General features: G+C 44.8%; 1 protein-coding gene across 6 annotated transcripts in view; it reads right to left on the minus strand.

Moving 5' to 3' along the window:
• LOC134925082 (multifunctional protein ADE2-like) overlaps positions 1–26,646 on the minus strand; it is a 203,381-nt gene that overhangs the window by 133,895 nt on the left and 42,840 nt on the right. For 3 of the 6 annotated variants that reach the window (XM_063920893.1, XM_063920890.1, XM_063920888.1), the window contains exons 2-3: positions 18,765–18,819; positions 10,616–10,687 (exon numbers count right to left, since the gene is read on the minus strand). In XM_063920893.1, the coding sequence (XP_063776963.1) occupies positions 10,616–10,687; positions 18,765–18,798 (106 nt within the window). In that variant the 5' untranslated portion in view covers positions 18,799–18,819. Of the gene's footprint in view, positions 1–9,241; positions 9,375–10,615; positions 10,688–18,764; positions 18,820–26,646 lie in introns of those variants that run through there. The other 3 variants (XM_063920889.1, XM_063920891.1, XM_063920892.1) reach the window with 3 other exon arrangements.

Raw genomic sequence — 26,646 nt, forward strand, 5'->3', positions numbered from 1 at the left:
GAACTGGACGGAATCACAATAGGTTGATTCAGGTGAAATGCGGAGATAACCTTCGGCAGGAACTGCTGTCTAGTCCGGAGCTCCGTTCTGTCCTCGTAAAAGACCAAGTATGGACTTTTACATGATAAGGCCCCCAATTCTGAGACACCTCGAGCAGAAGCCAGGGCCAGTAACATCACCGTTTTCCACGAGGTACTTGTCTTCTACCGTCGTCAGAGGTTAAAACGAGGAAGACTGTAGAAATGCCAACACTACATCCAAATCCTAGGGTGCCGTAGGCAGCACAAAAGGTGGTTGTATGTGGAGTACCCCTTGCAAGAAGGTCTGAAAAATCGCGCGGGGGGGGGGGGTAATGGAGTACTGTCGAACTCCAGCTTGTAGCCCTGAGAACGAGATCTCTGACCCAGGTATCCTAGCAGGAAGTCTCCCAGAGGCGGCTGAAGTGACACAGTCGAGCTCCCACCTCAAGATCCCCTCGGGGTGGGTGGGCACCGTCATGCTGAGGCCTTAGTAGAAGCAGAACCGGTGGACTGTTACTGAGAACTGGTGCTTGCAATTTTTCTGGACTTACCTCTGGTGCCTCTAGTCGCATTGGAGGCACCTCTGGCCTTAGATCGAAATCTGTGAGACCGAAAGGACTGGACAGATGGCCCCAGATAGGAGCATCTCACCGGTGGGGCCCCAGAGGGGAGAAACGTGGATTTCCCATCCATAACTTTGGAAATCCAGGCATCCAATTCGACCCCAAAAAGCCATTCCCCAGAAAAGGGGAGGGATTCCACAGTACGTTTGGATTCTGCGTCCACAATCCACTGACGCAACCACAAGGCCCTGCGCGCCGACACTGTCATGGCAGAAGTCCGAGCGTTAATGTTCCCCATCTCCTTGAGCGAATCACAGAGGACACGTGTAGTGTCCTGAATGTGTTTTAGGAGAGCCACCATAGTAACTCAAGGCATATCTCCCGAGAGGCCTCCCTGAATCTGAATGGCCCAGGAATGAATGGAATGGGTCATCCAGCAACCCGCAATGACCGTTCTTTGTGATATACCAGCTGCTGTGTATATAGACTTTAGGGTAGTTTCTATCTTCCAATCCCCAGGATCCTTCATGGTAAAGGAGCCCGGGGCAGGCAGCACCGCCTTCTTAGACAGATGAGAGACTAATACATCCACCCCCAGGGGTTCCTCCCAAAATGTTCTACCTTCAGGAGCAAATAGGAAAGTGCACAAAAACCTTTTGGACACTTGGAATTTTTTGTCTGGATCTTTCCAGGCTTGTTTGAATAGGTCATCTAACTCTGTAGAGTCAGGGAAAGTGACATTAGTTTTGTTTTGTACAAAGATAAACGACTGCTGTGACGCAGCGTCCTCTAGAGGGAGCTTTAACACGTCCTTTATAGCCAGAATTAGGGGTTCAATACTCTGAGCAGAATCAGGATCCCCACTTCAATACCCTGAGCAGAATCAGGATCCCCACTAACGGGATCCAGGTCATCCCCATCCTCCTGTATATCATGATCTGTATCAGAGAGTACAGCAGGTAAACCACGCTTGAACCTGCAGGAGAGAGGGGGGCTGTGCGTCTGCCCTAGCAGCTAAATCTGCAACAGTTTGTTGTAGTAGCTGAGTCTTTTGCACATTAGCAGTGAGCTCGGATGACATATCTGACATCAAAGTCTTAAGAGACCCTAACCAGTGGGGCTCTGGACCCTCAACCCCAGCCCTTTCACTAATTTGTGAAGATTGACTGCATTGTTCACATGAAACAGAACCATAATGGAGAGAATCTGGTGTGACATACACTGCACAGCTTGTGTTTACCCATGTTTCACAGTAAGCACAACAACATACACATACACAGGAAGTGATATTGCAAGCCTGCCCTACTGTATGTGAGAGGAGACACAGAGAGAGGACACCAGCACACCCTAAACAGCACAGCCCAAGTGAGGCTGTCAGCTCTCTATAATACTGTAAACACTAACAATTTCTGTCCTAAATAGGATTTATATAGTGTACACAAGCGGCTCTCCCCCTTTTCTACACCCTGTACCAGATATCCAGCGTGTCTGGCGATCAAGAAGCGCTGTGTGTGCTGTCTGTGCTGCAGTAAGCAGAAGAAGACGCCAAAACGCCTCAGGTCCCGCTCTGAGGTAGCTCTGCCCCTCCAATGGCGCTGGAGATACCTAATAGTATTATACTGGCAAAGTCTCAGTTTTTGCTCAAAACCTCACACGAGTGCTTAGTCAAGCGTTAGTGCCAGTTTCCACACGGGGGATCATAGCGGGACCCCCCCGGGAGAGTCCTGTACGCCGCGCCCGTGGTCAGACGCACTTTGAACCAGGGGACCCCTCTAGCAGGGCCCCCGGTTTGTACTCACCACCGATGTCACCTTCAGGCAGTGTTAGGGGTAACAAAGAAAGTAGATATACTACCCACTAGAAATACCACAGCAGCTGGGAGGGGTTTGTCAGACCCCGCTAGAAAATAGACAATATGTAATGGGGTACCAGCGCTAGGAGTTGTATCACCAATTATTCAATGAATCAAATACCACTGGATCAGTTGTAATATTTAATAAACATAATTATCACATGTATTAAAAACGTGAGGATAAAGGTATTAGGAATTAACCATACAATTAAAATGTAATATAAAATAAAAATTAAAAATAAAGATTGGCTCTGAGGTAATATTGATTCAAATTGCTGGAAAGGACCCAACCATTATTTTAGTGATCCCGGACTTATTAAAGTGCAGATTTCCTCCTCCTTAGAATTATTTTTGCAGTCAGCTGGTAATACCCTTAATAGTACCTCTCACACAGTTCCATGTAAAGATGGTAATAATTGCTCGTCTGTGTAGATATTCAAGGGGTTTCCATATTCTTGCTGGTTGTGCTGAAAAGGAGTGGTTTGGAAGTCTAGTCCTTGGAAATCCAAGTATGCAGAGAAGTCCTTATCTGGATCAGGCTGGACAAAGGTTGGGATTCCACAGCAGTGCCTTAACGCGTTTCCCTGAGCCAGGTCACTCAGCTTCTTCAGAAGTAAACCTCAGAGTCATTCTGAGCCATTTTTATACCTCACTAATAGGTGCTTCACATTACAGCTGTGTTAGTTCTAATTTAATTAACTGATCCAGAGTTAAAAATAAAAATCATCATCTATTTTCAAGAAGACAGTCCTAAAATTATCATCATAAATCTAATTGTACATGATTATAAAAGAAAATAATCATTTAAACAGACATAAACATAGCGGTCATGTGACCTTATCTCACATTCACCAGTAATTCTCATTATAAAGTCAGGTGTGTTAAGCCCACTGGTAGGTCCTGTGGTTCCCACTTTGCATTAGGACACTCACCTGTGTGAAGGGCGAGTGCACCTGTGTTGCGCTCCACCGTGCGTTGCCACAACCCACGGACTCCGTGACCGGAAGTAGTCCGTGGGACGCACGGTTGGAACGCACCCAATGCATTGTGGGACTCCGTCACGTGCCCCAGAGTGGACACGTGATCGGGCCCATCGAGCGGCTCTTCTAATTGTCTGTTACTGGGATACATTCTGAATGGGAATAATCTATCCTAGTATAAACAGTGCATAAGAGATCATTTCATTATTTAATCTATGGATTCGCTGAATATAATATAATAATATAATAATACAGAGGGTAATATTCACATGTTATAAAAACCTATTGTTATAAAAAAACAGCATTATCTATACAGTGGATAATTTGTTTATCTAATTAGACATGATTGGTAAATAGGGCAAAAAATTAAAAATAATAATTAGACAAGCTCAGTAATATATTAAATAGATCTATTGGAATCCATATAGTTAGATAGATGTATTAATACATACATATTGTACAAAGGAGGGAGGTTTTTTTCACCTTTCATACTGCTAGCATATGTACATATATATGCATAAATTATACTTATGGTAGATTACAACTTTCATAAAATGGAATTAATTTCCATGTTCTCATTTAACCCATCCGGATGTAAGGAGTTAAATTGTAACATCCCAAAAACTTCTCTTTTGCAGAGATTAATGTACCTGTCCCCCCCTCTTATAGTGGGTTGTACTAATTCTAAGGCTATAAGCTTTTAGAGTATCAGGATTGCCACCATGTTTTTCACAGAAGTGTCGTGATACACTATGTTTCATATATTTCTTAAGTATATTTCTTCTATGCTCTAAGAAGCGTATTTTAAGTGGTCGAGTCGTTCGTCCTATATAGGGAAGATTGCAACTACATAGCAATAAATATATTACATATGATGAGTTACAATTAATAAAGGTTTTTATAGTATGTATCTCTTTTTTATGAGGTATCTCTATTTGTATGGTTCTTCTCTCAATAAATTTACATGTGGTACATTTATTGTGACCACATTGGAAAAAACCAGATGGCCTTTCTATCGAAGTTAGCCAATTGGGTCCTTTGGTCTCGTTTGTTTCCTCTTTTATGTCTCGCAAATGGCTGGGAGCTAGCATCGATTTCAGGGATTTGTTTTTCTTATATATAACCCTAGGGGTAGGTGGAAGTATAGACCCCAATACATTATCATGTCTTAATATTTTATAATTTCTTTTTATGATGTTTTTAATTTCTCCTGCACATGAATTGTATTTACAAATAAATGATAAACCATTGTACTCTGATTTTATTTTTTCATCCGCATTATGTGTCTTATTTTTATTATCCACTAAGAGAGTACTCCTATCTAGAGCACGAACGTCTTTTAATGCATTTTGTAATAAGTCATCTGGGTATCCACATTTCCTAAAAGATTCAATAAGCATATCTGCCTGATGGTCAAAAGGTATCTAATTTTGTACAATTTCGACGTATTCGCATTAATTGACTTTTAGGTATGTTCTGCTTCCATGGCTTAAAATGTGAACTATCAAAATGCAAATATGAATTAGTGTTAGTTTTTTTCACATGATTTGAGGTAACAATCTCATTATTATCATCTATTTCGAGGGCCACATCCAAGAATGTGATCTTGGATGGGTGAAAGTGTGAAGTGAAGGTTAAATTATATGTGTTGTGATTGAGAGAAGAAATGAAGGAAGTGGCAGTGATATAATCCCCATCCCAAATAATAAAAAGGTCGTCAATATAACGGCCATAGAAGACCAGATTTCGCGCCCAGGAGCTTCCCCAAACATGGGACTCCTCGAAGTGTCCCATGTACAGGGAAGCTCCTGGGCGCGAAATCTGGTCTTCTATGGCCGTTATATTGACGACCTTTTTATTATTTGGGATGGGGATTATATCACTGCCACTTCCTTCATTTCTTCTCTCAATCACAACCATATAATTTAACCTTCACTTCACACTTTCACCCATCCAAGATCACATTCTTGGATGTGGCCCTCGAAATAGATGATAATAATGAGATTGTTACCTCAAATCATGTGAAAAAAACTAACACTAATTCATATTTGCATTTTGATAGTTCACATTTTAAGCCATGGAAGCAGAACATACCTAAAAGTCAATTAATGCGAATACGTCGAAATTGTACAAAATTAGATACCTTTGACCATCAGGCAGATATGCTTATTGAATCTTTTAGGAAATGTGGATACCCAGATGACTTATTACAAAATGCATTAAAAGACGTTCGTGCTCTAGATAGGAGTACTCTCTTAGTGGATAATAAAAATAAGACACATAATGCGGGTGAAAAAATAAAATCAGAGTACAATGGTTTATCATTTATTTGTAAATACAATTCATGTGCAGGAGAAATTAAAAACATCATAAAAAGAAATTATAAAATATTAAGACATGATAATGTATTGGGGTCTATACTTCCACCTACCCCTAGGGTTATATATAAGGAAAACAAATCCCTGAAATCGATGCTAGCTCCCAGCCATTTGCGAGACATAAAAGAGGAAACAAACGAGACCAAAGGACCCAATTGGCTAACTTCGATAGAAAGGCCATCTGGTTTTTTCCAATGTGGTCACGATAAATGTACCACATGTAAATTTATTGAGAGAAGAACCATACAAATAGAGATACCTCATAAAAAAGAGATACATACTATAAAAACCTTTATTAATTGTAACTCATCATATGTAATATATTTATTGCTATGTAGTTGCAATCTTCCCTATATAGGACGAACGACTCGACCACTTAAAATACGCTTCTTAGAGCATAGAAGAAATATACTTAAGAAATATATGAAACATAGTGTATCACGACACTTCTGTGAAAAACATGGTGGCAATCCTGATACTCTAAAGCTTATAGCCTTAGAATTAGTACAACCCACTATAAGAGGGGGGGGGACAGGTACATTAATCTCTGCAAAAGAGAAGTTTTTTGGATGTTACAATTTAACTCCTTACATCCGGATGGGTTAAATGAGAACATGGAAATTAATTCCATTTTATGAAAGTTGTAATCTACCATAAGTATAATTTATGCATATATATGTACATATGCTAGCAGTATGAAAGGTGAAAAAAACCTCCCTCCTTTGTACAATATGTATGTATTAATACATCTATCTAACTATATGGATTCCAATAGATCTATTTAATATATTACTGAGCTTGTCTAATTATTATTTTTAATTTTTTGCCTTATTTACCAATCATGTCTAATTAGATAAACAAATTATCCACTGTATAGATAATGCTGTTTTTTTATAACAATAGGTTTTTATAACATGTGAATATTACCCTCTGTATTATTATATTATTATATTATATTCAGCGAATCCATAGATTAAATAATGAAATGATCTCTTATGCACTGTTTATACTAGGATAGATTATTCCCATTCAGAATGTATCCCAGTAACAGACAATTAGAAGAGCCGCTCGATGGGCCCGATCACGTGTCCACTCTGGGGCACGTGACGGAGTCCCACAATGCATTGGGTGCGTTCCAACCGTGCGTCCCACGGACTACTTCCGGTAACGGAGTCCGTGGGTTGTGGCAACGCACGGTGGAGCGCAACACAGATGCACTCGCCCTTCACACAGGTGAGTGTCCTAATGCAAAGTGGGAACCACAGGACCTACCAGTGGGCTTAACACACCTGACTTTATAATGAGAATTACTGGTGAATGTGAGATAAGGTCACATGACCGCTATGTTTATGTCTGTTTAAATGATTATTTTCTTTTATAATCATGTACAATTAGATTTATGATGATAATTTTAGGACTGTCTTCTTGAAAATAGATGATGATTTTTATTTTTAACTCTGGATCAGTTAATTAAATTAGAACTAACACAGCTGTAATGTGAAGCACCTATTAGTGAGGTATAAAAATGGCTCAGAATGACTCTGAGGTTTACTTCTGAAGAAGCTGAGTGACCTGGCTCAGGGAAACGCGTTAAGGCACTGCTGTGGAATCCCAACCTTTGTCCAGCCTGATCCAGATAAGGACTTCTCTGCATACTTGGATTTCCAAGGACTAGACTTCCAAACCACTTCTTTTCAGCACAACCAGCAAGAATATGGAAACCCCTTGAATATCTACACAGACGAGCAATTATTACCATCTTTACATGGAACTGTGTGAGAGGTACTATTAAGGGTATTACCAGCTGACTGCAAAAATAATTCTAAGGAGGAGAAAATCTGCACTTTAATAAGTCCGGGATCACTAAAATAATGGTTGGGTCCTTTCCAGCAATTTGAATCAATATTACCTCAGAGCCAATCTTTATTTTTAATTTTTATTTTATATTACATTTTAATTGTATGGTTAATTCCTAATACCTTTATCCTCACGTTTTTAATACATGTGATAATTATGTTTATTAAATATTACAACTGATCCAGTGGTATTTGATTCATTGAATAATTGGTGATACAACTCCTAGCGCTGGTACCCCATTACATAGTGTTAGGGGTAAGCAGCGTGCTGCGGCTGTGACAGCCAAGGCACAGTGCCCTGCTGAACAACAACACCTCAGGACGGTGGTCCTGCAGCAGGGAAGCGGCTCTGCACCTCGCAAGACCGGTGACCGTCCCCCCTCCTTAACTCCCACGGTGCAGGTATGCTGTTGCCCAGACAGCATACTGAAAATAACAAACGGAAAACAAAAAAAACTGAAGAATCTCTCTGGAGCTCAGAGATGTGCATCCTCTCCTGAGGGCACTTTTTTCTAAACTGCCTGTGGGAGGGGGCATAGAGGGGAGGAGCCAGCACACCTAATTGAATAAATTTAAAATGCACTGGCTCCTTTGGACCCCGTCTATACCCCATCGTACTAGATTCCCAAATATCCCTTATGGATGGAGAGAAAATACAGAGACTAAGGTTCTGTAGAATGTGGTTTAAAGTAAAAGGTAATTGGGGAAGAGGTTAAGGTTAGAACATAAAATGTACAGTATGAATGCTTTAAAATTCCATTCCATACAGCAAATCAGAATAGAACCCTTTGTGACCAGATTAGGGAAAACAAGTGGGACATGTATAGTTGTACAATGCAATCTTCCATAACAGACTTATTCCATCAGTACCAAAAACGGTCCAGGTAACAGGAGACCAAGTAAAGGGGATCTCCTTATTTGCTGTATGTATGTTACAGAGGCATTCTTCCAAAAGAGGGAAATAAAATTGTTATACTTATGCTAAATACTTTTCTTTGTGCCCATTGGAGGACACTCTCTTTACCATCTTCATAACCCCAAGGAGGTTGTTGACACTCAGCCACCAGAGAAGGACCTGTCACACATATGGAGACAGTCTGAGAAACTGGCTGTCAGTTCATACTGTATCTTACTCCATTTTGACAAAAAAAAAAATCGCTTTCTCTAACTTACTTAAATGGAAATATGCACTACTGACCTCAAATTTTAAGATCACCTTCCCTAAACCTACCTGCATACAGAATAGGAGGTCTCTATATATGAGACTCTCCCAGTCTATACAAAATGTCACCTCTGAGAGAACACCCAGTGCTGTCAGAAATCACACAGCAGTCCCAGGAGGATAACTCACTGAGGTGGTGTAAATTGGATTTTTTTAAATTGCAGATCCAAGCTAGAGATTTCAAAGTCTGTTCTGTTTCTCAAACCAGAGGAAAGACTGGTAACCATGCCTTGATCAGCAGAATATCAATATAGGGAATAAAAACCTGTCCCTGGATCTCAGAAGAGCAATCATAACTGCCCTGATCATTGCGAACACCATCGGGGCAGTTGAAAAGATGAGTCTGAATGGCACTCTAGAAAACACTTACCAGATCAGAACATAACAAAGCTCGTCCTTCATGTTCCTGGATGCCCTGAGCTTGTCTTATCCATGCTGATGATGATAGGCCTTAAGATTCCATCATAATCCTGACCATCTGAAGCAACTTTAAGATCTGACTTCTGAGCCAAGAAGAAACCGGAGTTAAAAATATATCGCCAAGTCCATCTGTTCTTCCTGGACAAGAATGATTCCTCCCATCCAGGAAGTGGAATTGAATTTATAGTCCAAGAAAGGTAGATTGGCTTCCACCAGGCCACCAGGATGCGGTGAGGAAGTCTAAAGTCACAATGTCGACAGTGACTATGCAGACATGAGAACTTTGGCACTAGGATCCTAACATGGTTATGTTCCTTAAAGCATTTTAATCATCTAGAAGTTATAACTATAAACATGTTGCTTTAGGAGATCCCAGCGCCAGCTTTCTCATGAATACATAGCCACTGTGGACATAGTGACTGTAGACAAAACACACGCATCCCCTCCCATCATGGCAGATCCTGATTGGGCAGACTGTCATATCATGCCAAATGTTTGGCTGAAGGCATGGCAGTTAGATACTTAGCTGACCAAACGAGTTCTTTTTTGTGGTCCTTTCCAAGGGTCAATGGATCAAAGACTGGAGCTTCTAGGTCTGGGAGACCAAAATGTCAGCAGATCAAAAACTGGAGCTATTAGGTCTGGGAGCCTTTAATGGCATGGCTAACAAGCTTTACTATCTCTGTGGACATTCCCTGAGGATGGGAGAGATCCCTGTGTCCTCTAGACTCTGCATCTGCTTCCCAGGTCTATGCAAAAGCGCCCAGCTCTCTGAAATCGATAAGACTGAATTATGCACCCTTATTTTTTTATTATTTATTAACAGTTTCTAATATAACGCAGCAAATTCTATTGCACTTTACAATTGGAAACAACAATGATAACACAAAACTAGGTAATACACTATCATAGAGGAAGTAAGGCCCTGCTCGTAGAGGTAGGAAGGCCCTGTTCGCAAGATTACAATCTACAGATACTCGGATGGTGAAACAAGGTCAGCAAATGAAAGTAGTTGTGACAGCATAGCACCCATCTCATTTCCCATCAACATGTACATGGGGTAAAGTGCTAACAGTAATAACTGTTGTCAAACAGATGTGGTACATATATTTTAAAAAGGGAACAAAAATCAGTGCAGGTAAATTATAGCCCAGCGAGCGGGCATTGGTCATTTGTGACATATTTAGACGGCATAAGATCGAATACAGATTTTGCTAACTTGTCTGATATTGTTTTGGAATAACAGATTGGCAGCCAATTTTACAGGATACTTATGTACAGTCACTCAGAAGTAGAAAACACGTAACAACCCAATGTGACTTACCTTCTTTTATGGCTTTGTCACCTACATGTGAATAATATTGTTCATGGGATGTACTGCTCATGGAATCTGCACCTGACGTGAAATATAAAAATAAGTGAGAAGCTAATTCCTTGGAACATTACACTTGGAAATCATATATTTCTTTCGGGCATTTTAGCCTCAATCAAAATAACTGACCAGCACATGTGTAACCTACACACATTATTATAAACTCTTCTCCTTATTTTAGGTCATTATTTTTTAACCCACCTGAACTTATGTTTATACCCCTTCCCATCTATCAGTTACAATCTGGTCACCAGTCTCTGCACCAATCTCAATAGGACCATGTGACAAATCTTCTGAGATATAGGGGCTAATTCAGACCTGATCGCTGCTGTGTGTTTTCGGACAGCGGGCGATCAGGTCTGAACTGCGCATGCGTCGCAGTGCCCATGTGCATGCCAGAGATACGATCGGAATCTCATCCTAGCGATCGCCTCTACCTGATTGACAGGCTGAGGCATTCGCTGGGCGGGAGGGGGCGGTCCGGCGGCGTTAAGCTGCTATTTTGGGGGCGCAGTCCGGGCAACGCAGGCGTGCCCGGACCACGTGGGGGACGGGCCGCGAACCAGGACACGGCGAAAATCCGCCTACCAGCGCAGCAATGCTGCGCAGGAAGGGACTTACTCGCCGGGTGCGTGCTAGCATCACCGCCGTGCAATACTATTGCACTTGTGCGGCAAGGGGAGGGCCAGACATGCGGGGTGGACTATCCCTGTGCTGGGCGTCCCACCACATGTCAGGGTGGCTGATTGTAGCCGTGCAAACTACGATCAGGTCTGAATTACCCCCATTGTCCACCAGGGGGGGATGTTGATTGGCACCAGTGAATGTACCAGGTGCGGCTGCCATCTAAGGTTACCATGGGCAGTGTCAGGATGGAGATGATCCCCTTTTCGGGCCCTCCTCAACCACGCTTTCAAAGTTTGTAACTCTACAGTTCTACTGTGCTGTGAAATTGGTCATATTCATTACAACTAAATAAACCAATATTTTTTTTCAATAATAGTTTTTTATTAATTTTCAAGTACAGAGAAGGAAAGTCAAATAATTGTTCACGATCAAAGGTCAAAAAATGAATTCAGCTTTGAGCAAGTTACAGCAGGTACAATCATATAAACTAGCTCTGAATCTTGAGACTCAGTTCTCTAATCGTGTTCATTACTTCTCACGACTATCAATCGTGACTTTAACCTTAAGAATAATAGACTCGAGAGAGCAGTAGAAAGGGGAAGACAAAACAAGACATCGACACATGAGGGTAAGTTAAAGGGAGGCGAGTATGCGTATCAGGGGGGTACCTTACTCCAATATCGTAACATAGAGATAAATGGATAGTTAGTTAGTTAGTTAGTTAGGAGGGCCTCTGCAGCCCTAGGCATCATCCGGTTGTGAAGGGTGTAGTATTGCCGTATCAATGGGATCACTAAAAATTGTGGAGTGACCTTTTCTCTCCCGGAATTCACTCCATTTAAACCATCTCATATAAATAGAAGAGGGGGAGGAAGAATATACACATCCCGCTGTTTCAAACAGAAAATGCTTATGGGTATTATTAATAACCGTCTGAATGTGGGGTATGGACTGTGATTTCCATAGTTGGCCTATTGCCGCTTTAGCTGATATTAAAACATGTCCTACGATATATTTGTCACAGCTCAGGAAGGTGTGAGAGGGGTAGTGAAATAGAGCCAACATTGGATCCAATGGCACTGTCGTTCCCACTAGTTCCCCCAAGAGCGAGAATACTTCCGTCCACAGAGGCCTCAGGACTGGACAGTCCCAAAAGATATGTAGAATGGAGCCCTCTCCACCACATTTTCTCCAGCATAGCTGGGAAGTCGAGGGCCAGATTTGGTGAAGCCTCTGCGGGGTGAAGTACGCCCTATTGCATAATTTATAAAACATTTCTGAATGCTGGAGACATTTAGAAATTTTAAAGCACAGTGATGAAATTGTATCCCACTCTTCTTCTCGGAGTACCAGAGAGAGATCTCTCTCCCACTTCAGCTGCGCAGGCAACTTCCCTTTTTTATTCAAAAGGACAATATACTGGTACCACCTGGATATCCCACCCCTATGACCAGGTGATGACAATCTGGTGAGCATAATGGCCGGTAAGGGAAGTGGGTCTCCAATCTCGTTTACATACGATTGGAGCCAATGGCGTACCTGTAGGTACTTAAAAAAATCATGTTTTGAAATCCCAAACCGCGACTGAAGCTGGGAGAACGGGATCAAGCTATCATTTGAAAAAAGATCTTTCAGTCTCACAACTCCAGCGTCGATCCAGGTGTCCAAAATAAGATCAGGGATATTACAGGCGACCGTTCTGATAGAGAGGTCTGCTGCAGGTAGTTTTATAGTTGGGTCAGATGCCACCACGGAGTGCCATATCTTCAATGTATTTCTAATCGCGTCACCAGGGCCTGACCATTTCGGAACACTCTGTGTAGGTAATAGAAATAGGTCTGTTATATTAATCGGTCCTAAGAAGGCTTTTTCGATAACAACCCATGGTTTGGGGGAATGCACGACAAACCAATCTCGGGCTTGGCTGAGTAGGCATGCAGAGTGATATGCATCTAGGTTGGGGTAAGCTACCCCACCAAAGCTCTTGGGTAATGAAAGAACCTGCCTAGAGATCCGCGGTTTCGCTCCTTTCCAAATAAAGTGTGATAACATTTTATTAGCCTTAACACTAAGGGCTTTAGGGAAATGGCGGGGGATGGCCCGGAATAGGTAGAGGAGTTTCGGAAGTAGTACCATTTTGGTTGCAGAGATCCGCCCCAACCAGGAGATTTCATGTAGGGACCACTCTTTAATCAATTTGTCGATGGCGCTAAATAAAGGAGTGTAGTTACAATCGAAAAGGTCCTTATCAAGCGATAGATGTATACCTAAGTATTTAATAGATCTCACCTGCCAAGCATATCTGTATCTATCCTTGAGTAAGGCCAGGATATGTGGCTGAATATGAAGTGGTAGGGCTTCCGTTTTGGAAGTATTCAATTTGTAGAATGACAATCTGGAGTACCTATCTAATATGGCGTGGAGTCCTATAAGGGAGGGTTCGGGGTTTGTCAAGCATACTAGTATATCATCTGCAAACAGACTAATTTTATGGCTCAGTCCCCCTATCTCAGGGCCCGAGACTTCTGTGTCGGTTCTAATAGTCTCAGCCAGGGGCTCAATAGCCATAGCGAAGATTAGTGGGGATAAAGGGCACCCTTGTCTTGTGCCGTTTAGAATTTCGAATCCCCTGGAGAGACACCCATTAACATATACCTTGGCGGAGGGGGTAGAATATAATGCAAAGATGGAATCTAGAAACCTACCCTGAAATCCAAACTTCCCCATAACTGATCTTAGGTACCCCCAGTGTAGCCTATCAAACGCCTTTTCTGCGTCTAATGATAGGACCAGGAGGGGCGTTCTATTAGCATTACAATATTCAATGACGTTATAAGCTCTCCGGGTATTGTCTGGGGCCTGCCTGCCCGGGACGAAGCCAACCTGGTCAGCAGCTATAAGAGTAGGCAGTAAGGGGCACAGACGGTTAGCAATTAACTTAGCGAATAGTTTGACGTCTGTATTCAACAAAGCTATCGGTCTGTAATTTTGAACGGATGTGGGAGATTTCCCCGGTTTAGGGATAGCCACTATCCTTGCTTCCAGCATCTCTTTCGGGAACCTCCCTGCTTCTGATGCCTCGTTAAAGACAGCCAATAAGACTGGGGTCAAGTCTGCTTTGTAAGTTTTGTAAAAATTAGATGGAAAACCGTCTGGGCCCGATGCCTTATCTCGTGGAAGACCATCAATAGCCGCCTCAAGTTCAGACATCGTCCAGGGGGAGCCAAGGGACAGGCAGGTCTCGGAGCTCAGTGTCGGCAGGGATACATTTTTTAGAAATGACTGAATTTCAGCTTCAATGGGTTGGGTGGTATCAGGGTCTGATTGTAAGCTATAGAGTCGGGAATAATACTCTGCAAAAGTATCTGCTATTCTATATGGATCATAGACTTTTGAACCCGTGGGAGAATAAACAAAGTGGATTCTGGCCTTAGCTCGCCTACCTCTCAGTTTCCTCGCCAAAAGACGCCCTGCCTTATTTCCAAATACATAGAATCTCTGATTTAGTCGAGCGAGGTTTCGTTGTACTTCCCGCAGAGAAAAAGTGTTTACCCTTTCCCTTGCGGTCAGCAAAAGCTTAAAGGCAGTTTTATTAAGTGGGTCAGCTTTATGTGCTATTTCTAGTTTGGCAACTTCGCTCTCGGCTTCAGCTCGTTCGGCCATTTGAGAACGTTTCAGTCGTGAAGCGGCCTGAATGGCAGCCCCCCGCATAACAGCCTTACAAGAGCACCAATTATTAAAGACTGAAGTGTCTTCAGGTTTGTTAGTTTCTAAGAATACCCTTAAGGTTTGTTGCAAGGCCAGTGAAGCTTCTAGATTGCCCAACAGGAAGTTTCCAAGTCTCCAGGGACTCGGGATAACTCTACGTGCCTCGAGCTTCCACACGACCTTAATCGGAGAGTGGTCTGACCATGTCATCGGTAGTATGTTAATTTTCATAATAGTCGGTAAAGACCCACTGTCTGTTAGTACTAGATCAATTCTAGAGTATGAGGAGTGGACATGTGAATAAAAGGAGTAATCCCTAACCGTAGGATGTTTAGTTCTCCACGCATCGTAAAGTTCGTATTCTCCTAGTAGTTGTCTGAGTCCAAGGGTATTAATCGGGGAAGTTCTGGATTTAGCTAAGGGACTTCTAGTGGGGAGAGATCTATCTACAGTGGGGTCTACAACTAGATTAAAGTCCCCCAGTAGCATGACTGCACCTTTAGCGTGCTTCTGTATCAGGGAGAATAGATTCCTACAGAAGGAGAGTTGACCAGAGTTGGGTGCATAGCAGGAGGCCAGGGTGACAACTGAGTCTTCCAGCTTTCCGATTAATATTAAATACCTTCCCTCGGGGTCTACAATTTGAGATTCCAGGGTAAATTGGCAATTGTTAGATATTAGTATAGCCACTCCAGCTTTTTTTACGGGGCCATTGGCCATGTAACAGGTAGGAAATTGATTATTATAGAGTCTGGGGGGGTCTAATTTCCTAAAGTGGGTTTCCTGAATAGCGACCACATCCGCCTTCATTCTATAGAAGGAGGATAAGGCCAGTTTGCGTTTCTGTGGGGAGTTCAATCCCTTAACGTTCAATGATACCAAGTTAACCATAATAAACTAACCAAGAGGCGGAGCATTCGCTGAAACCAAATAATGTGATCAATAGGTACAATTCCCTGAACATATGTGTAAGGAGGTAGGAGTCCTGGGGGGGAGGGGGAGACACACGAGGAGACATACTAAGGAGGACAAAGAGAGAAAGGAGAAATATAAAGTACACAAAGCAAGGATAGTCAACTTCGTGTAGATACGAAGTCATAGTAAGGCGCCAAAACATACAGCGCCTCACCTAACAAATTAGGGAGGTTAGTGGCCAACCTTCCCGCAATCAAGTAGTCATAGTATTAGTAAATTGTAAATGGTAAATACAATCGCACATGGCATATAAACGGGGTGTCATAAGGAATGTAATAATGGGTTAATTAGTAATGAGACCCAGGGTCCCGGAACTGGCCCAGAGCAATACTGTAAATACTACAATAATAACAATATTAATAATACTAATAATAGGACTCAGCAAGGAGTATACACCCCAGTCCCGGAGCCCGTGGAACCATTCCGCCCTTTGAGGAGAAACAAGAGAAAGGGGAAAAATAAGAAACCCCAACAACTCAACAACCCTGCCATATATAATTCTAATGGATATAGAGCATGTAATAACCAGGCATGCAACTTGTAATAAGCTCTAAGGTCATTACAATCATACTGAAACAACGCTAGTCTTATAGATGGATATCAATGGCAGGGAAAACATTGCAGTGATAAGGGCCTACTTCCCAACCGTCGACCAGTCCGGCTGAAGTCGGCGGTCTGGAGAGTCGGACTCCTGGTCTCCAGCTATATTCCATTTGTGGAGGAGTCTCATGCCGTCGTCGACCGAAGACACTACTATCGTGGATCCTTCTCTAGCAATCAATAGCCGCGTGGGGAAACCCCACCTATATACGATTCCAGCTTTCCTAAGGGCCATGGTGACCGGCTGAAAGGATCTTCTCCTGGTGAGGGTGTAGTGTGAAAAATCTCCGAATAGCTGAAGCCGGCCCATCGCGCTCGCCGTATCTGAAGTAGGTCTGGCTGCTTTAAGTAGGGATTCCTTGATATGAAAAAAGTGGACTCTCATCAGAACATCTCTTGACGCTCCTTCAGGAGCACTGCGGGCCTTCGGGACCCTGTGAATACGGTCCAATATCAAGTCCGCCGATGTAGCGGATGGTAGCAGCTTCTTGAATATTTCGATTGTATAGTCATGTAGGCTGCTATTAGATACGGATTCTGGTACCCCTCGGAGCTTGAGATTATTTCTGCGGGAGCGGTCTTCCAGGTCCGCTACTTTGTCCCGCAGAGCCGCCACCTCCGCTTCAAGAGTATCATGGGAATCGATCAAGGTATTATGCGAGCCTACCACCTCCCCCATCTTAGTTTCCAAGTGTCCGGTCCTCTCGCCCAGCTCCTCAACGGACCGCTGGCAAGACTGCAACATCGTGCGAAATTCGGACGCCACCTCATCCTTAAACTGGTGTAGCAATAGCTTCATGGTGCCCACCGTTAAAGCTTCGCTATCTTCAAGGCGAGGAGAGGGAGGGGGATCCTGGGATGAAGATAATGCCATCATGGGCGATGAAGTTGTGGGCGGGAGATCCGATCCGGAGGCAGAAGATCCAGGACCCTGAGATTTATTTCGATATGGGGAAGGTTTGAAAAATGCAACTTGAGAGATTGGCTTGGAGGCTTTATTCTTTCTTGGAGCCATCATGTATTACTTTGAGGGGATGGGAGGGTTCCAGTAGAAAGGAGAATTCCGTCTAAGGTCTAGGGCGGCAGGTATCCTCTTACGCCATGTGCTAGATTACATCAGCTAAAATGACTGCGGGAGGTGACGGTGAGGATTCATTGAAGAGGGGTCTACATCCTGTATGTGCCGCAGCTTACACCCCAACAACCGCCGGGAGCCGACGACGTCTCCTTTTCGTCAAATAGTGCCCCTGTTCTTTTAGGTGAGGAAGATGCTGTGACTGAGCTATCTATGAGCCACCACCAGGTGGCCTCGGAGTACCGAGTATTGGATGAGGGCCAGGCAATGACAATATAATGCTGGAGAGACTTATAAAGTATGCGGTGTTAAGTGCACCATATGAGCTAGCTCCCAGTGCACACACAGCTCAGAGCCCCTCATGCTGTCACTGCACAGGGCTAGTAGGATTCTGCTGGTGGGAAACTGCAGGGACTCCACAGCCAGCGCTGGTCTTGCCACTTCCAAGATGGCCGCCGCTCCTCGGCTTGAACGGGCCTCTCCCTCCTCCGCCGCCGCCCGTGGTCTGTCAGCCCTAATAGGGGCTCTATATAGCTAGCCCAGCCCTCGGTCGGGTGCCAAGGGTGCTGTGCCTGTCTTCAGCGGGGGTCGTCCGGGCGCCCTCCGCCTCTGCTGTTCTCCTCCTGCCTCACCTAAGATGGCCGCCGCCACCGGATCCTCCACGAGCAGGGCCGCAGCTCGTCCCAGCGGCCGGCTTGAAGCTCCTGGGGCTTGCTTCTCACCGCCGCTGCCACTGGTAAGGCTTCTCAGGCTGGGGGAACTTCCTCTTTGTCAGTTGTGTGGCTGCTGTGTCGTCCGGGGCGCACCGAAGTCCGCTCGGCTGGAACTTATAAATTTAGGTCCCGGCTTCACCCCTGGTGGAGGCCGCAACCCGCAAGTGCAGGAATAACCCGCCCTCCGGCTCCGCAGCTCTCCTCCCTGTGATGTGGGGGTCTTATGGGTGCACTATGGGCTAAACTCTGGGTGTGTAGACACCTTAAAAGGGCTTTAATAGCTGAGACACAGCAGGAGCTCATGCACTATGCATCCACTCCAGAGTCCCGCTAGGCCACGCCCCTCAATAAACCAATATTAATAGACACTTGTACATTTTATTTTAATGCGGGAACTACTCACCCGTATCAGCAGGCTCTTCCTTTATATTCTCCATGGTTACTGTCAGAGATGTAATCTATAAGAAAAAACAGGACCAACTCAAATCAGAAAACTACCTTCCCAAGAAGACACAACCTGGACTTATAAAAGTTCACTTATGTAAGTGACGTTTATGCAACATAAAAAAATCTGAAAAGGAGAGTTATGGTAGACTTACCATTGTTAACTCTCTTTCTGCGAGGTACATTGGGTCACACAGGGAAAACATTGGGGTGTAGAGTGGATCTTGACCCAGTGGCTTTAGCTGTCCCAGGATGCATAGGAGCCTCCTCTATAACCCCGCCTCCAGGCATTGTGAGCTCAGTTTCATTAATCAGACCAATGCAGTAGCAGGTAAGAGAGAAGGCAGAGAAGTCACATAGAATCACATTCTCACGACAGGAGATGGTATCAGCGGCTAATGCCATACAACCCAAAGAAGCTAGGTGCGTCAGGGTGGGTGCCCTGTGGAACCCAATGTACCTCACAGAAAGAGAGTTAACAATGGTAAGTCTACCATAACTCTCCTTTTCTGCCGTAGGTTACATTGGTTTCCACAGGGAAAACAACAGGGATGTCCTAAAGCAGTTCCTCAAGGGAAGATACACGCCTTAGCAGATGTGAGAATCCGGCGTCCAAAGGAAGCATCCAGGGAGGAGAAGGTATCAAAGGCATAGAACCTAAGAAACGTGATTACTGAGGACCACGTAACCGCCTTGCATAATTGTTCTGCGGACGCACCATGGCGGGCCACCCAAGAAGGTCCAACAGACAGAGTAGAATGGGCTGGGAGCTGGGAGTCCAGCCTGCACATAGGCTTGATCAATCACCATTCTAATCCACCTTGCCATGGTTTGCTTATTCGCAGGCCAGCCACGTTTGTGGAAACCAAACTGGACAAAAAGGGTATCTGACCTCCTGATAGAGGCAGACCTCTCCGCATAGATATGGAGAGCCCTAGCCACATCCAATGAACGTTCTTTGGAAGACAAGTCAGAAGAAATAAAGGCCAGGACCACAATCTCTTGGCTAAGGTGAAAAAAATTACACCACCTTAGGCAAAAAACCTGGTCGAGTTCTTAGAACCACCCAGTCATGGTGAAATATCAGGAAGGGTGGACGACAGGACAAAGCGCCGAAGTCCGACAGCCGTCTTGCAGAAGCAATAGCCAAAAAGAACAGGACCTTGGCTGTGAGCCAATTAAGGTCCACCGATTCAAGAGGTTCAAATGGAGACTCTTGCAGGCCATGCAATACAACAGACAGATCTCATGGAGCCACAGGAGGAACATAGGGAGGATGAATCCGTAGGACACCCTGAGTGAAAGTATGAACGTCAGGTATAGACGCAATTTTTCTCTGAAACCATACCGACAAAGCATATATGTGAACCTTGAGGGAGGCCAGACGAAGACCTAAGTCCAGGCCTCTTTGTAGAATCCTGGAAGTTCTGAATCTATATGCATCGTAATTCAGCATACCAGTTGAAGTAAGAATTCTAAACCTTGTAATAAATCCGGGCAGAGGCCGGATTGCGGGCCTTCAGCATAGTTTGAATAACAACCTCAGAAAATCCTTTAGCCCTCAGGAGTGAAGCTTCAAGAGCCACTCCGTCAAAGCCAGTCTGGCCAGGTCTGGGTAGAGACAAGGGCCCTGTACGAGGAGGTCTGGTCGCCGAAGAAGCAGAAGGGAACGCCCTGTCAACAGACCCTGTAAAACTGAGAACAATGCCACCTGGGCCACGATGGAACTACTAGAAGTAGCATTGCTCCTTCTTGTTTGAACTTCCATAGGACCCTGGGCAGGAGTGACACTGGAGGGAATACATAGTCCAGCCGAAAGTTCCATGGAACTGTCAGTGCATCCACGAACGCTGCCTAAGGATCCCTGGTCCGAGATCCGAAGACCAGAACCTTGTAATTGTGTCGAGACGCAATCAGGTCTACGCCCGGTAGGCCCCACCTGTCCACGAGGAGTTGAAAGACTTCTGGATGGAGACTTCACTCTCCAGCATGAACGGCCTAGCGACTGAGGAAGTCTGCTTCCCAGCTTAGGAAGCCCGGAATGAACACTACCGATACGGCTGGAAGATTGCGTTCCGCCCAACAAAGAATTTTTGACACCTCCATCATTGCCATGCGGCTTTGAGTGCCGCCTTGAAGGTTTATGTATGCCACCATGGTGGTGTTGTCTGACCGTACTTGAACAGGCCTGTTCTGTACCAGAGGCAGGGCAAGAGATAGTGCATTGAACACTGCCCTCAGCTATAAGATGTTTATAGGCAGGAGTGATTCCTCCTTGATCCAGCGACCCTGAAAAGAATGTTCCTCTAACACAGATCCCCATCCACTCCGACTGGCGTCCGCTGTCAGTAGGACCCAGTTGAGGATCCAGAAGGGACGGCCCCTGCTCAATTGCTGGTCCTGGAGCCACCAGGTCAGCGTCAGATGAACCTCCAGAGTCAAAGAGATCATTTGAGATCTGATCCGATGAGGAAGGCCATCCCACTTGGTAAGGATATACTGGTGTAGAGGGCGGGAATGAAATTGAGCGTACTCTACCATGTCGAATGCCTACATCATCAGGCCAAGTACTTGCATCGCCGAGTGTATCGACACTTTGAGCCGATGAAGGAAGTATCTTATCCTGTCCCGAAGCTTCAGGGCTTTGCCTAGAGACAGGAACAGTCTTTGACTGTGTGTGTCAAGAGTGCCCCAAGGTGCACCATGCTCTGAGCTGGGACCAGCGAGGACTTCTTTCAAGTAATCAGCCACCCATGGGCATACAGGAAGGTCACCATCAGCTGCAGGTGACTGATGAGGACTTGGGAATTTGCCAGAATCAGCAGGTCGTCCAAGTACGGCAGGATTCTGACTCCCTGGCGACGGAGGTGGGCCGCCATCATGTCCATGACTTTGGTGAAAATCAGAGGAGTTGTAGCCATTACAAATGGCAGAGCCTGGAATTGATAGTGAAGGTTGTCAACAGCAAACCGCAGGAACTGCTGATGCGACATGGCAATAGGAATATGCAGATATATATATCCAGGGATACCATAAAGTCTCCGGGTTCCATAGCCAGCACAATAGAGTGCAGTGTTTCCATACTAAACCTGTACATTCTCACAAACTTGTTCAGAGATTTGAGGTTGAGTATAGGCCGGAAGGACCCATTGGGTTTCGGAACCAGAAACAGGGTCGAGTAGTAACCTTTGACCCTCTGGGACTGAGGTACCGGCACAACCACTCCTGTTCTCAGGAGAGAACCTACAACCGTTTGTAAAGCTTACGCCTTTGACGGGTCCTAAGGGCGAGTCGTAACTCAGAACTGGCGAAGGAGACGTCTCTTGAAGGAGAGAGCGTACCCGTGAGAGACAACTTCCAGTACCCATGCATCTTAAGTGATCTTTAATCAGACCTGGGCGAACTGTAGAAGTTGGCCTCCCACCCTGGGGTCCCCCAGGGGGAGGCCCGCCCCATCATGCAGAAGGCTTGTCATGTTTTGAAGTAGACTGATGGGCGGACCAGGACTGTTTTGCCTTCGGCTTGGTGGTTTTGGGAGCATGAGATTGTCTCAGGTATGACTGACCCTTTTGTGGAGTCTCCCAATTGTTACACAACTCTGCAGGGAGAGGATAGCGAGCCAAGGCCCGTTAAGGCAAAGGGAATTTCTTCACTGGATTAGACCAGGGTTCCCGCCTGATGTCCACGAGATGATCAGAATGGGGTAATACAGTTTAAACCACATTCTGCTGTTTAAACTTATCAGTTTTCTTTGCCACAGTAGTGGAATCCTAATCTTCAGTGATTTGTAGGATATGCTTAAGAGCAACTACTAAGGCAGGGACATCAATATGCAAGGGAGAATCCTCATTAGTATCACAGGATTCAGTGTCTGATAGGACTGTATGCTCCCCCTCCTCTTCTGATGAAACATCAGAGACGTTTGTAGATTGTGAGGAGGAAGCAGCCTGCTTAGAGGACCCAGGGACGCGGGAGTGACCTGGAGTAAATGTTTGTCTTACCAAGGACTGATTTAGTTGCTGCAGCTGGTTAGACAGATATTCCGCCCAAGGCAGATTAACCAAAGGGACAATTTGTGGCAGTAGTGGCACAGGTGGTCCCATAGGGGGCGCTAGGCGTTCCACCAGTGTACCCAGTAGGTTGGCGAATGCAGCCCATGTTGGCTCCTGAATAGGTGCAGGAGCTGCGGACTGACTGTGCATGACAAGTAGCACACAGACCATCATACAACACTTTCCCCTCTAGCATGCTCTGCATGATGCAGGAGCTTCCACTGATTTACTGCCCTTTCTGTTAGACAATATGATACATACGCAACAACAGGGCTATTATAGTATGATGAAGCCAGACAAAAATAAGATTTTACTTACCGATAAATCTATTTCTCGTAGTCCGTAGTGGATGCTGGGACTCCGTCAGGACCATGGGGAATAGCGGCTCCGCAGGAGACAGGGCACAAAATTTTAAAAGTTTGACCACTAGGTGGTGTGCACTGGCTCCTCCCCCTATGACCCTCCTCCAAGCCTCAGTTAGGACACTGTGCCCGGACGAGCGTACACAATAAGGAAGGATTTTGAATCCCGGGTAAGACTCATACCAGCCACACCAATCACACCGTACAACTTGTGATCTGAACCCAGTTAACAGTATGACAAACGTAGGAGCCTCTGAACAGACGGCTCACAACAATAACAACCCGATTTTTTTGTAACAATAACTATGTACAAGTATTGCAGACAATCCGCACTTGGGATGGGCGCCCAGCATCCACTACGGACTACGAGAAATAGATTTATCGGTAAGTAAAATCTTATTTTCTCTGACGTCCTAGTGGATGCTGGGACTCCGTCAGGACCATGGGGATTATACCAAAGCTCCCAAACGGGCGGGAGAGTGCGGATAACTCTGCAGCACCGAATGAGAGAACTCCAGGTCCTCCTTAGCCAGGGTATCAAATTTGTAGAATTTTACAAACGTGTTCTCCCCTGACCACGTAGCTGCTCGGCAGAGTTGTAATGCCGAGACCCCTCGGGCAGCCGCCCAAGATGAGCCCACCTTCCTTGTGGAATGGGCCTTGACAGATTTAGGCTGTGGCAGGCCTGCCACAGAATGTGCAAGTTGAATTGTGCTACAAATCCAACGAGCAATCGTCTGCTTAGAAGCAGGAGCACCCAGCTTGTTGGGTGCATACAGTATAAACAGCGAGTCAGATTTTCTGACTCCAGCCGTCCTTGAAATATATATTTTCAATGCTCTGACAACGTCCAGCAACTTGGAATCCTCCAAATCGCTAGTAGCCGCAGGCACCACAATAGGCTGGTTCAGGTGAAACGCTGAAACCACCTTAGGCAGAAAATGAGGACGCGTCCGCAGTTCTGCCCTGTCCGAATGGAAAATCAGATATGGGCTTTTATACGATAAAGCCGCCAATTCTGACACTCTCCTGGCTGAAGCCAGGGCCAGTAGCATGGTTACTTTCCATGTAAGATATTTCAAATCCACCGATTTGAGTGGCTCAAACCAATGGGATTTGAGAAAATCCAAAACTACATTAAGATCCCACAGTGCCACTGGGGGCACAACCGGGGGCTGTATATGTAGTACTCCTTTTACAAAAGTCTGGACTTCAGGAACTGAAGCCAATTCTTTCTGGAAGAAAATCGACAGGGCCGAAATTTGAACCTTAATGGACCCTAATTTGAGGCCCATAGACAATCCTGTTTGCAGGAAATGTAGGAATCGACCCAGTTGAAATTCCTCCGTCGGGGCCTTCCTGGCCTCACACCACGCAACATATTTTCTCCAAATGCGGTGATAATGTTGTGCAGTCACCTCCTTCCTGGCTTTTACCAGGGTAGGGATGACCTCTTCCGGAATGCCTTTTTCCCTTAGGATTCGGCGTTCAACCGCCATGCCGTCAAACGCAGCCGCGGTAAGTCTTGGAATAGACACGGTCCCTGCTGAAGCAGGTCCCGTCTTAGAGGTAGAGGCCACGGATCTTCCGTGAGCATCTCCTGAAGTTCCGGGTACCAAGTTCTTCTTGGCCAATCCGGAGCCACGAGTATCGTTCTTACTCCCCTTTGCCGTATAATTCTCAGTACTTTTGGTATGAGAGGCAGAGGAGGAAACACATACACTGACTGGTACACCCATGGTGTTACCAGAGCGTCTACAGCTATTGCCTGAGGGTCTCTTGACCTGGCGCAATACCTGTCCAGTTTTTTGTTGAGGCGGGACGCCATCATGTCCACCATTGGTCTTTCCCAATGGACCACAATCATGTGGAAGACTTCTGGATGAAGTCCCCACTCTCCCGGGTGCAGATCGTGTCTGCTGAGGAAGTCTGCTTCCCAGTTGTCCACTTTATGTGAAGAGACATCTCCAGGCTTGACCACACGCCCTGGAAGTTTCTTCCCTGTGTGACCGCTCCCCAGCCTCTCAGGCTGGCATCCGTGGTCACTAGGACCCAGTTCTGTATGCCGAATCTGCGGCCCTCTAACAGATGAGCACTCTGCAACCACCATAGCAGAGACACTCTTGTCCTTGTGGACAATTTTATCCGCTGATGCATCTGCAGATGCGATCCGGACCATTTGTCCAGCAGATCCCACTGAAAAGTTCGTGCATGGAATCTGCCGAATGGAATCGCTTCGTAAGAAGCTACCATTTTTCCCAGGACTCTTGTGCATTGATGCACAGATACTTTTCCTGGTTTTAGGAGGTTCCTGACTAGATCGGATAACTGTTACACAAAGGGGGCGACCCGGCACCGGTCTAAAAATAGTTTTTGATTACAGAAAAACCAAATTTGGACAATTTTCAAGTAAAATCTTTAATATAATGTCCAGTTTGGGGGTGCGCCCAGAGCCAGTGACATATGCATAAACAAAAGGGAGAAAGAAGAAGGCTCTTGTGTGGGCGCACTCATTAATGGTAGTTAAATAACTAGAATGAATAACACTAGGTTGATTAGTCAGCAGATAAAACAAAATTTATTTGGAAATATTAAGAATATAATTGCCCCTGGTTGAGGAGATGTGAATGATCCCAGATAAAAATGTTCTGGTCCTGCCTCAGGAAATGAGATGGAGAGGGGTAGAGACACTGCAAGTCATAAACCCTTTCTCACCCGGCCAGTACAGATGATCTGTGTTAATGAGATCAATTAAGTCAATTGATTTTAGATTCTGTCATAATCCTAATGAAGGAATAACAGCTATTATGGCAATGAGTAATAATAGAAACAAATCAAAGGATATACCAGGGTAAAGAAAGAAAAGGATAGGAACAAATGGTGATGCTGCTGTTGGAGTCACATACCACACATCATATGCAATGATTGATGTTCTACAACACTGAGTATTCCCTGTGAGTCTCCACCTCAGGTACTAACTCAGCCCACACTGTTTCGCTTCCAAGATCGGACGAGATCGGGCATTAGCAGTGTGGTTTGATAGTAGAAGGATTTGGTCAGACGTCCAATGAGAGTGCACCTATATAGGGGGGGATAATTAGCTGGATCTTATAGATACAGTGTGGATCTGCTTTTTGTGTTAGGCAGGAGACATCAAGTCCCACACCGGTGGTATTGTGTCCCTGGATCACAAATGAGAGTCCACGAAAAAGGAAGATATATAGATTTATGAAAAAAACGAAGATATATAGATTTATGAAAAAAACCCTAAAAAGGAAAATGGAGATCAATTAGGCTGTAGTTATTAGGAACGGGTGATAAAAATTACCCGTCCGTATAGATACAAATGGATAAGGAAACACGGATCAAGATTTTTTTTTTTTTATTTTTTTTATTTTTTTTTTATATATATGTGTACATTGGTACT

The sequence above is a fragment of the Pseudophryne corroboree genome, chromosome 1 (assembly GCF_028390025.1).
Source record: "Pseudophryne corroboree isolate aPseCor3 chromosome 1, aPseCor3.hap2, whole genome shotgun sequence".
In the NCBI taxonomy this organism is placed as follows: domain Eukaryota; kingdom Metazoa; phylum Chordata; class Amphibia; order Anura; family Myobatrachidae; genus Pseudophryne; species Pseudophryne corroboree.